The 12052-nt window shown below is 42.2% G+C and overlaps 1 protein-coding gene across 5 annotated transcripts in view; it reads right to left on the bottom strand.

The window, feature by feature from the left end:
- cdh7a (cadherin 7a) overlaps positions 1–12052 on the bottom strand; it is a 146367-nt gene that overhangs the window by 105548 nt on the left and 28767 nt on the right. For all 5 annotated transcript variants that reach the window (XM_048529269.1, XM_048529270.1, XM_048529268.1 and 2 more), the window contains 2 exons: positions 6616–6910; positions 339–458 (listed from right to left, as the gene is read on the bottom strand). In XM_048529269.1, the coding sequence (XP_048385226.1) occupies positions 339–458; positions 6616–6910 (415 nt within the window). The remainder of the gene's footprint in view (positions 1–338; positions 459–6615; positions 6911–12052) is intronic.

Genomic DNA, 12052 nt, shown 5'->3' with positions numbered 1-12052 from the left:
AAACAAGCCAATTTGCTGAATTCATTCAGGCTGGCACGTATGTTCCACACAAAACACCTCCCGTTCCCTTTCATTCATCTTCCCTGACATATTTATTTAGTCTCCCTTTAAAGAGGTCCAGGCAGTTCTTCTAAGATACTCCATCAGGTACACATTTTCTCAGTAAAGTAGCTTCTCCAGATGGAGGGACATTTACATCAATGCCACTGCACTGAGGGTAGCACAACGACGCGGAGGAAAGGTGCGTATTTTAGGTTTCACTACAGATTACGGTTGGAGTTGTACAATTGCCAAATTCTGGAGTCTGAGACAAAATAAATATTGTCATTGATTGTCACCTGTCTTGGGCTCGATAGAGAAATAAGGCTGCCCCTGGAGGATACTGTACACCACTCTGGCACTGCTTCCATAAGTAGGATCATCAGCGTCAGTCGCTGTCACTTGTATCACAGATGTTCCTGCATGGAAATATAATGGATTATCTGTTAAATTAAGTCCATCGGGCAGACAATATCGAAGTGTCATGATGTAGAAATGAACAACACAAATACATCACTGGTTTGTATTGTTTATCAGTGTCCTTCCTGTGTCTTCTTTGGTTAATATTGTAAAATGCAGGGTATCTTCAATCAATGAGACTCTTTTTCTCAATTATTAAAAATAGGCAATATGTTGCACTCTTCATAGTCCTTTACAGCCACTTCAGTTCTTTTGAAGAGTGTGACTTGTGTGAGATAAGGAACAGTTTTCACACAGCAGATCTCACACACAACATTGTGATAATGACCAGGTAATTCATTTCAGACATGTTAAAACAGCAATAAATTTTGGCCTCTAGTCTAGAAATAGCTCCTGTGCTCTTGCTTCCAAATAGTAGCATGAGATCTTTTCAATCCACCCAAGCAGAAAGATGGGCCCTTGGTTTAATCCTTCATCCAGAAGGCAACAGCAACAGTGCAGCATTCCCTCACTATTGTACTGCAGTGGGATTTGAACTTACAGCTTTCTGTTTCAGAAGTGGGAGGAGCACTGCCAACTGAGCCCCTAAAACAGTGGAATTATAATCTTCCATATCAGGCAGACTAAACCACAAATTTGGCTGCCACAGTCACTATCAACTGGAAATTGTGATGGGTAACACAACTGCGCAAAAAATTCGATAAATTGTTCATAAGATCATGGAGCATGACGGTCACTTCAGCATTTCCAAATGGCGAAAAGTCTGCAAATTTGTTAGTTGCGGTGTGATATAATGGTGGATTGTAATATGCAGGCGGCAGCTTACAGTCCATTCTAACAACCAGATAGCCAGGTACATTTGTGTCTCAAATTAATCCAGGATACAGATTCGAGAACTTGCATGGGCTGCCTTCCATAATAATAAGCTACACTATAGGAATATTTTGAAGCAAAATTTGAAAGGGGCCACAAAAAGTGATTTTAGTGCAGTTGATCAAAAGTTGGCAAACAAAAGTTGAAATTTAAGGGGAATCTGAAAGAATGGAAACACCACACCCTGTAAATTCCCCTCCAAGCCCCTCACCGCCCTGTCTTGGAAATATATCACTGTTTTTTCAGTGTTGCTGGGTCAAACTCTAGGAATTCTCTCCGGAACAGCACTGTGGGTCTACCTACTGCACATGACTGCAGCGGTTCAAGAAGGCAATTCACCACCACCTTCTCAAGGGAAGCTTAAGGACAGCACAGGGTTAGCACAGCTGCCTCACAGTCCCAGGGACCTGGGTTTGATTCCACCCTCAGGCAATATTCCCCCTATGTCTGCATTGCTTTCTGTCAGGTGCACTAGTTCCTACAGTCCAAAGATGTGCAGGTTAGATGGATTGGCCATGGGAAATTGCCCAGTGTCCAGAGGTGTGCAAGCTAGGTGGAAAGGCCATGGGGAATGCAAGATTATAGGGGTAGGGTAGGTGGAATGCTGTTTGGAGGTCAATGTGGGCTCAATGGGTCAAATGGCTGCATCCACACTTAGCGATTCTATGAACTAGGGATGGGGACAGTCAGTGGCGTCTATATCCCCTGAAATGAATGACAAAAAGGCAATATTTTGTTGCAACCAGATTAATCAGATCAGGATGCTACCTTTCCATTCATTTTCCATGATGAAATCGCTCAGCTTTTACATGCTGTGCATTTGGCCATAATGGCATTAACATTTATGTCTCAGGAATAATCATGCAGAGAATGTGATTGTTAATGACAGTTAAAAACATTCCATTTTATTTTTCGTTGTACATGCACTAGGGAAAAAAAAAGGCTGGAGGCATTGCATTGGTCAGAATCTTGGTTGTGTAGAGTAGGCATAGTTTTTCCATTTCACCCAGCCGATTAATTTTTATTAAAATATTGGATTTGATGGTGCAATTTTAGTCATCCTTTGAAATATGAACTTGAATCACATTTCCTGGCTTATTATTTAAAGGATGCCAGTGTTAAAGCCTCTGTGGCCAATTGTACTGTATGCAAAAGTAGAGAGATTTAGTCGAGGACAACAGAAGCATAGAAACAAAGACAGAAGTTGCTGGAAAAGCTTAGTAGATCTGGAAACATCTGTGAAGAGAAACCAGAGTTAACGTTTTGGGTCTGGTGGTCCTTCTTCCATTCTGATGCATTTCTGACCTGAAACATTAACTGTGATTTCTCTTCACAGATGCTGCCAGACCTGCTGAGCATTTCCAGAAAACTTTTGTTTGCGTTTCTGATTTCCAGCATCTGCAGTTCTTTTGTTTTTTTAGAAACATAGAAACATTGAAAATAGGAACAGGAGTAGGCCATTCAGCCCTTCACACCTGCTCTGACTTTCACTGCTGATCTTTCAACTCAGTAGCCTATTCCCCTCTTACCACCAGCTCCATTAAAACCTTTTAGCCCTAACAAATATATCTAACTCGTTATTGAAACCATTCAATATTTTGGCCTCAACCACATTTTGTGGCAGAGAATTCCACAGGTGCACCACTCTCTGGATGAAAAAGTCTTTCTTCATCTCAGTCCTAAATGGCTTATCCCATATCCTTAAGCTTTGATCCTAGGTTCTTGGCTCTGCAGTTATTGGGAATATCCTTTCCTCGTTTATTCTTTGCTGTTCTGTTAGAATTTTATAGGTTTCTCTGAGGTGTCCTCTCATTCTTCCAAACTCCAGTGAACCAATCCAATTTCTCTTCACAAGTCAGTCCTGCTATCCCAGGAATCAGTTTGGGAAATCTTTGCTCTATTCCCTCCATAGAAAGAATATTCGTCTTCAGATAAGGAAACAGAAACTGCATAATACTGCAAGTATCAAAGTGTAGAGCTGGATGAACACAGAAGGCCAAGCAGCATCTTAGGAGCACAAAAGCTGACGTCTCAGGCCTAGATCCATGAAGGGTCTAGGCCCGAAACGTCAGCTTTTGTGCTCCTAAGATGCTGCTTGGCCTGCTGTGTTCATCCAGCTCCACACTTTGACATCTCAGATTCTCCAGCATCTACAGTTCCCATTATCTCTAATACTCCAGATGTAGTTGCACAAAAGCCCTGTATAATTGCAGGAAGACATCCCTACTCCTCTACGCAAAACTCCTCGCTATGAAGGCCAACATACCATTTGCCTTCTTCAGTGTCACATGATAACAATCTGCGTTCCTGTGTTTTGCTGCCATAGCAGATAACCTCACATTTATCCATATTATACTTCATCTGCCATGCACTTTCCCACTAAACGCAGCTTGTCCAAATTACATTGAAGTATCTCTGTATCCTCCTCACAGCTCACCCTCCCACCCAGTTCTGTGACAGCTGCAAACTTGGAGATATTACATTGAATTTCCTCATTTAAATCATTAATATGTGCTGCAAACAGCTGGGATCCAAGCACTGATCCCTGTGGCAACCCACTAGCCCTGCCACTCAGAAAGTGACCCTTTTATCCCTACTCATATTTTCTTGTCTGCCAACAGTTCTCTATCCGTGTCTGCACACATACCCCCAGCCTCCAATCCCATGCATTTTAATTTAATATGATAATCTTTTATGGGAATTTGTCAAAAGTCTTCTGAAAGTCCAAATAAACCACATCTACTGTCTCCTCCTTATCAACTTTACTAGTTAGATCCTCAAAAAATTCCCAGCGGATTTCTCAAGCATGATTTCCCATTTGTAAATTTATGCTGTCTCTGTCCAATCCTGGCACTGATTTCCAAGTGCTCTATTGTTAAATCTTTCTAATCAATGATTGTAAAGGTAGCATCTTCTTCCGATTTAACTAATTTCAAAATAGGTTACTTTTTAAAAAAAACTCATTCATGGGATGTGGATGTCCCTAGCTGGCTCCATCATATTTGCTCTGGAGAACGTGGTGATGTGTGCTGTAGAAGTTGGTGGCTAGCTGAACTTGACGACTTATCAACAAGGGAGCTTCTTCAAAATCCCAAGCACCCCTTCACATGATTCACTTGGCTTCTGCAACTCACCAACAGAGCCAACTGAGTCTCAGACACAGAAATTGCTTGTACTGAGGAATGACACAGAGTCACTCCAATTGCACTTTCCCACTCTTGGTATACATACCTTTTGTGCCTCAATCCAACAATTTCTGAAACTAATCTATTAAGCCCCGTCAACCTAAATATGACCCACAGCTTAATATCATTGGGGAATACTCATGGCAAGAAAGAGCTGGCAGAAAATTTTGTTCAAGGTCAAAGTAAGTCAAAGACAGAAATAAAGTTTGGAAAGTCTGATAAGACATTGAACACATTCATTCTAGACTAATAAAATAATAATTAGTTCTAGCAGTTTAATAGTATTTTATGAGCTAATCCATTATTTATGTCAATAGAATTACAAATCTTCTCAAAACTCGCTAACAGAATTACAGCGTTATTTAATGACTATTAATCACTGTACATTGAGACACAGACATCCATTAATATTCATTCATAATCTCAAAGAAGAGCCATACTGGACTCATAACGTCATCTGTTTCTCTCTTCACAGATGATGCCAGAATTACTCCAATAATTTCTGTCTTTCTACTTATTAATATCGCAGGTGGAATATGAGTGGGAATTTTACCAATAGTAATTTTGAAAGGATGTCACAATATCAGGGCGTTTCATAACATATGGCTGAGATGCTTATCGGAGGGTCGGTGCCGACTCAATGGGCTGAATAGGCTCTTCCCACACAAGAGATTCTATGATTCATACTTTTAATCAATGATGATGCCGTTGGAATGGGCTCTGCTATTTTGTATCTGCCTGAGTTTCTCAACAAGTTGAAGTGTTTGACAGCAAAGATCTGAATTATATGATTAAGCACAAGCACAGGTCATTGATACTGAGGATCTAAGAAGACAGGTGCAAGGATACATTTGTTTTCTTTGCTGTACGAAGCCAGAGACTAACATAATGAATGGGTGAAGAACAAGCAACAGAGTATGGCGGGTTCTGGAGAGGCAAAATTGTATATTTTGCGTAACAATCCAAGCATTTCTGAAATAATCTATTAGTCCCCTTCATCCCAAGGATTTTAACCTCGAGAACAGAGCTTTTTAAAATCAATTCCTTCCCTCTTCCAGTATATTAGAAGGATAAGTGGTGATTTTAATCAAAGTCTTCAAAGGTATTAAGAAGAACTAGTTGTTACAAAGTCCTCTGTGGAGTTTAGAAATTGTTAGTAATTACTGCCCTTGAACTGGGTAGTTAGTGAGGCTATCTCAGAAGGCCATGAAGAGTCAACCACGATGCTGGGGGTCTGGGTCCTAATGCAGACCAGACTAGGGAGGGTGGCATTTCTCCAGACAGATGTTTATGGCAATCAGGAACAACATCTGAGATGAAACTTTGACTCCAGAAATGTTAACTGATTGTAAGTTCTGCTCGTGATAATGGGAACTGCAGATGCTGGAGAATCCAAGATAACAAAGAGTGAAGCCCTCTCTGATGAAAGGTCTAGGCCCGAAACGTCAGCTTTTGTGCTCCCAATATGCTGCTTGGCCTGCTGTGTTCATCCAGCTTCACACTTTGTTATCTTGTAAGTTTTGCTAGATTGGATTTGAATGCTTGTTGTCCAAAGCATTCACCTCTGCCTCTGGTTTATGCATCCAATAATATTACTGCACCATCACCATTGGGACAGTAGAACCAGCTGTGGTTGGAGAGTCGCAGAATGTGGAGTCTGCATTCTATCTAAAGATTACAATAAAGCCAGATTTTTCAGTCAGGCAACACATCTTTGTTGAAAAAGGTAGCCATTTTTCAATCTGAATCTGATAGGTTTTTGCAAACCAATATTATTCAGGGAAGCGGGTTAGAGCAAACTGCAGCGGTTCAAGAAGGCAGCTCATCACCACCTTCTGAAGGGCAACTAGGGATGGGCAATAAATGCTGGGGCCTGCCACTACACCCATGAACTAATTTAAATAAAACACAGGATTGAGGACCAAAATAGTCTATTCCTGTTCCTGTACAGGTAGTTTTCTGGACTGAGAGGCAGTGATGCTAACTTTTCACAGTGCAGGTGATACGCAGCATAGCTCAGTGGTGGAACTAACACACAATCCTATCAGAGAATTCAGATCAATGCTCAGCATGCAGACAAACTTCTTTTTAGACTTACCCACGGGAGACATTTCCGGAATACTGGTCACATACGGGCCATCCAGAAATCGTGGCTCATTGTCATTGATGTCTTGTATTTTCACGATAAACTCAGACAGAGGTTCGACAGGCTTGTTTGTGATCCGGTCGACAGCTTGCGCACGGAGCGCATAGTACGCCTGCTCCTCCCGGTCCAGCCTTTTGGTAGCATGAATGTCTCCCGTGCTCTCGTCAATGATGAAGATGGAACCTGCGCCCTCTCCTGAAAGAATGTACTTGACTGAACCATCTCCTCGATCAACGTCAGAGTGAAGCTGATGACAAATAACAGCATGTTTAGAGCATAGGACATAGAACATTACAGCACAGTACAGGCCCTTCGGCCCTCGATGTTGTGCTGACCTGTCATACCGATCTCAAGCCCATCTAACCTACACTATTCCATGTACGTCCATATTCTTATCCAATGACGACTTAACTGTACCTAAAGTTGGCGAATCCACTACCGTTGCAGGCAAAGCCTTCCATTCCCTTACTACTCTCTGAGTAAAGAAACTACCTCTGACATCTGTCGTATATCTTTCACTCCTCAATTTAAAGCTATGCCCCCTTGTGCTCGCCATCACCATCCTAGGAAAAAGGCTCTCCCTATCCACCCTATCTAACCCTCTGATTATTTTATATGTTTCAATTAAGTCACCTCTCAACCTTCTCTCTAATGAAAACAGCCTCAAGTCCCTCAGCCTTTCCTCGTAAGACCTTCCCTCCATACCAGGCAACATCCTAGTAAATCTCCTCTGCACGCTTTCCAAAGCTTCCACATCCTTCTTATAATGCAGTGACCAGAACTGTACACAATAGATTCAGGTCAGTGAGTGTTGTAGCCCTCAGTGAGTGTTGTAGCCCAGAGATAGTCTTGCACTGAAGACCTAGAGGCCTAAATTCTGCCACAAATATATTGGGCAGTGGACATCCTACAACACATGTTCTACATCTCCCAATAGAAGCAGCTGGACAAGATGACAATGAAAGTCTTGAGGGGCAGGCTGCATTTGTATATGTTCACAGCGTATTCCAAAGCATGCTACAACTAATCAAGTGCTTTCTGATAAGTTCCTTACACTGAACTCCAAACATTAGCTCTGATTCTCTCTCCACTGATGCTGCTGAGTTTCTCCAGAACTTTCTCACTTTGGTTCACATTTCCAGCATCCGCAGTGTAGTCTACTTCAGATGTGTAATCAATTTGATAAATCTGAAAACATGGCAGACAATTCACACACAGCATTTCCCACAAACATCAGCTAAACAACCACATAATTTGGTCAACAATAGTGCAGCGGCTGGAAGTCTGAAATTAAGAACAGAAAGTGCTGGAAACACTCTGCATCTGCAGAACAGAGATTCAGAGTTAATATTTCATGTTGGTAAATTATCACCAGAATTTCTTAGGGCTCGGGTGAGGGGCAGCAGATCTGAAACATTAACCCTGTTCCTCCCTCAATAGCTGCTGACTATTTCCAGAAAGGCATACAATTTTTTTTTAATTTCCTGTATCTGCAGCCTTTGTTTTTGTACAGCAAAAGTTAGTTTTCTCTCCTTCCCAAACTGCCTCTGATCTGTCACTATTCCTGAGCAACTTTTATAAAGTCCCCCTTTCATGCTGTCAGAAATTTATGCTTCAATCTTTCACCTCGTCATCCCTGGCCAATTAAAAAAACCTTCCTAGTTGATAATCATTGTCAGTCTATCACAAGTTGCAATGTAATGGAATATTTTTGCTTTAATTGCCAGCTTCAATGTGCTGAATTATACTCTTTATCTTGTAAATTAATTGCAATTGGCTATGGGTGCTGACGGTTATGACAGAAAAAAAATCACACAATTCAGGCATCTTAACATCTCGAAGAATATTTTGTTGTTTCATTAACAATCTCGCATGTCTGAAGAGAAAAACAACACAAGAAAGCTTCAAATGAGCAACGAACGTTCACCCCTGAAAATTATTACTTTTATTCAATGATTATTTCTCCCCTTTCTACCAGGCGTGAAGTTTCATTTCATGATAGACCTGTCTGACGACTGTCACGAGGCAACTATAGCCCCATTTGCAAATCTGAATCAATATTTAATTACAGAGAGCAGTGATCGCAGAGTGAGTGGCTAATTTAGTCTGATAGGAATGGAATATTGGACCTCCCATGATGGGAATTCAGCTTTTAATTGGCATTCGTAGTCATTCCCAGTGGGCAACCTTCATTCCTTAATCAAACAAGGAATAAAGTTAAATATTAATTCGTGAACATCCTCGATGGGGTGGGCACAAAGAGTTTGCAAGACCAGGAGTCAAATCCCTTCCATTCCACTCTGTACAATATGTTCCCATTTTCTGCACCGCAACACTGAGTTGGCAGATTGCAGGGAAAGTCAAAGGCCTGAAATATCTTCTTAAGAGCACAAAATGAACAATGGGAAAGAAATGTAGCAGAGAGAATTGATTGCATCGAACGAGCGCAGCGTTTTATAAACAGATCTGGGCCTTGCCAACAAGAGCAGTACTTATTGCTTGTCCTTAAAGGTACTGAAAAAGTGGTGGTGAGCTGCCTTCTTGAAGTGCTGCATGCTGTTAGGAAGGAAATTTTCAGCTTAAAACCCAGCGACACTAAAGGAATAGCGATATATTTCCAAGTCAGGATGGTGAGTGGCTGGGAGGGGAACTTGCAGGGGGTGGTGGTCCCCTATATCTGTCTGGCCCTCAGGGTGGCAGTGGTCATGGGTTTTGGAAGGTGCTGTTGGAGGGGTGAGCTGCCTCACGGCATCTTGTAATCAGGACACACTGCTGCTATTACAAACAGTCTGTTAATGGGTTGCGTGCGGCATCCTTGGAAAGCAGTGACTCACTTTAATAATTTGTAGCAAACTGTTCACGAAGCGGAGGAAGTAAAGGAAGAGCCAGAGGTGAGATCTATCAGGAATAAATGAGGGCTTTCCCTTTTGCAAATCAGCTCTGCTCATTACCTGAAGGGGAAACACTGTCACAGTTTTGGGGACACAATCAGGATTAGTTGGATAAATCTTCCTAAGTGTGCAGGTTCAATGGGCTGAAGGGCGGCTCTGCAAGCTGTAACATACCATGCTTTGTTGAATGCATCCCTGCTTTCAGCACACAATATGATCAAAGATTTGTGTGGCTTGCCTACAGTGAAAACACAGTTTATCAGTGCTTTGAAGCCTTGCTCAGTTTCTAGTCACATCGTGGGGTTTCATTTTGATTGTAATTTCACAGCAAGCAGGGCTGTCCCAGTGGTATCACCACAACGCTCCATCACGACTCCAGGAACTTATGTGATGACAACAAGTCCTGCTGATGCCAGGTTTATAAAATAGTAGCAGCTGGCTGACCAGCAAGAGGGTTTAATTCGTCAGAGCCTGGTAGTGGGCAGCCCACTGCAGGGCATCTGGTGCAGATTTAACTTGTCTGTCTCCTCTCCACCTATCTTCTCCTCTATCCATCTTCGGTCTGCCTCCCCCTCTCTCCCTATTTATTTCAGAACCCTCTCCCTCTCCCCCTTTTCTGATGAATGGTGTAGGCCCGAAACATCAGCTTTTGTGCTCCTAAGATGCTGCTTGGCCTGCTGTGTTCATCCAGCTCCACACTTTGTTATCACAGGTTACAGCAGTTGCCTTTTCAAAGGCAGCTTCGAGAAGAGGATGTTACTCTTCCTGAGCTCCTGAAAATAAATCTTCATAGTACCTTGGCCAGGTCTCTCCACAGCCTCCAATAAGATCTATTACAGCGTCCTGCTCAATGTTGGCACAACAAATTGTACTTACACAGCACATTTGCTGCAATAAAAATGATCACTTCGCAGGAAGGTTATTGAACAGCATTTGACATGGAGACACATAATGATATCCAAAGAGGTTAGTACTAAGGAGTAACTGAGTGGAGCAGAAAGGTTGAGAGAGACAGAGAGAGAGGGACACAGACAGTGAGACAGAAAGAGAGAGAGGCAGAAAGAGAGAGAGAGACACAGAGAGACAGGGGAAGAGAGAGAGGATTATAGAGCAACATCGGTACATCTTTCATTGGACTCGCCCAAACTACCATCCTGATGTTTTACCGGGGGGGGGTGGTGAATCTGACATCTCAAATAATTTAGTTCCATCCCATGGTTATCTGGTCAAAGTCATGGAGGACAATTTTCATCATGTGCTCGCTCAGCCTTTGACCAATTGGCGCGAAGCATATTTAAGGTCTTGGAGCTCAAGCGAAGGCCTTGGTTTATTGTGGAGCAGTGTCTGCCATGTTTCTATATGCTTTGGATGATCAGTCAACCTACAGCGGGCAACTCAAGCTCCCAGGGAAGCGGTGGCTTTATAAGTTCCTCCAAATCTGGGGGCAACAATCGAAGTCTGACTAAGACAACACATTCAACATTAAGCAGCTAATTACTCAAAGTCAGGTTCTGTTTTACTCTGTGTAAAACAGTTGCCCTTCATGTGTTTTTTAAATATTTCTCTTCAAAATACACCCCCTAGCCTTGAAATCCCCCTGCCACTCACTTTATCTATACCTCTCATGATTTTATAAACCACTATAAGGTCACCCTCTGTATTGCTAAATAAACATACATTGCGTTGTTAATATAAGAACTCGAGGTAACATATTTGAATCAAGGGGTCATGAATAGCCAGACAGGATGGCGGAGCTGAGACCACAACCAGATCAGAACTGATCTTACCAAACTGCAGAGTGCTCTTGGAGAGACAAGTAGCTGAGTCCCACTCCCATGTCCTACATTTTCCACTTGTTAAGATGACGACTTGTGCTATACAATGTTTGCTGTAGTCTGCGATTCATCCCAAATCCCTGACCTTGCTTCGTCTGTCTTGCTTCTCCATCCCTGATACTTGGGTTCTTTCCAACAAAAACAAAAACATTGTTCCCCCCCACCACCCCAGCCATCTGTTCTTCAACAATCCCCACCTCCGCCAATGATATCAGTCTTGCCAGTCAGCCATTCAAATTCACCCTCTCTTTCTTGTTTTTTTTCAATGGTTTGGCCCAGAAAGACCCCACAAGAAAATTCACTCTTTTCCAATAGATCTCTCATCACCCTTAGCCTCCCAAAACTCCTGTTGGTAATCCTCCATTGCCTCATTATGTCACCCTGGGCCATTTTAGCATATGGAAGGTTAAGTATATGATGTTTTCTAAGCTTGGATAGACAAGGCACTGCCTGGTTACTGAATTACCTCATAGGATTTCAAAATGGATGGATGCTCTCAGGGATGTGGATAAAACAGCAAAGAAAGAAAGTCTCATTTTATCCACATGGTATCAACCGCTCTGCGTAAATGGCACAATGTCCTTAGCAGTTGATCTCCTCTGTCCTTCATCAGATTTACATAGACCATCAGGCAATTTTCCCTTTAAAGGAACACAGCTTTGT

This window comes from Stegostoma tigrinum, chromosome 5 (genome assembly GCF_030684315.1).
Source record: "Stegostoma tigrinum isolate sSteTig4 chromosome 5, sSteTig4.hap1, whole genome shotgun sequence".
Taxonomy (NCBI): Eukaryota; Metazoa; Chordata; class Chondrichthyes; order Orectolobiformes; family Stegostomatidae; genus Stegostoma; species Stegostoma tigrinum.
Note: the sequence above shows the minus strand (reverse complement) of the source record. Positions and strands in the feature narration are given on the sequence as shown.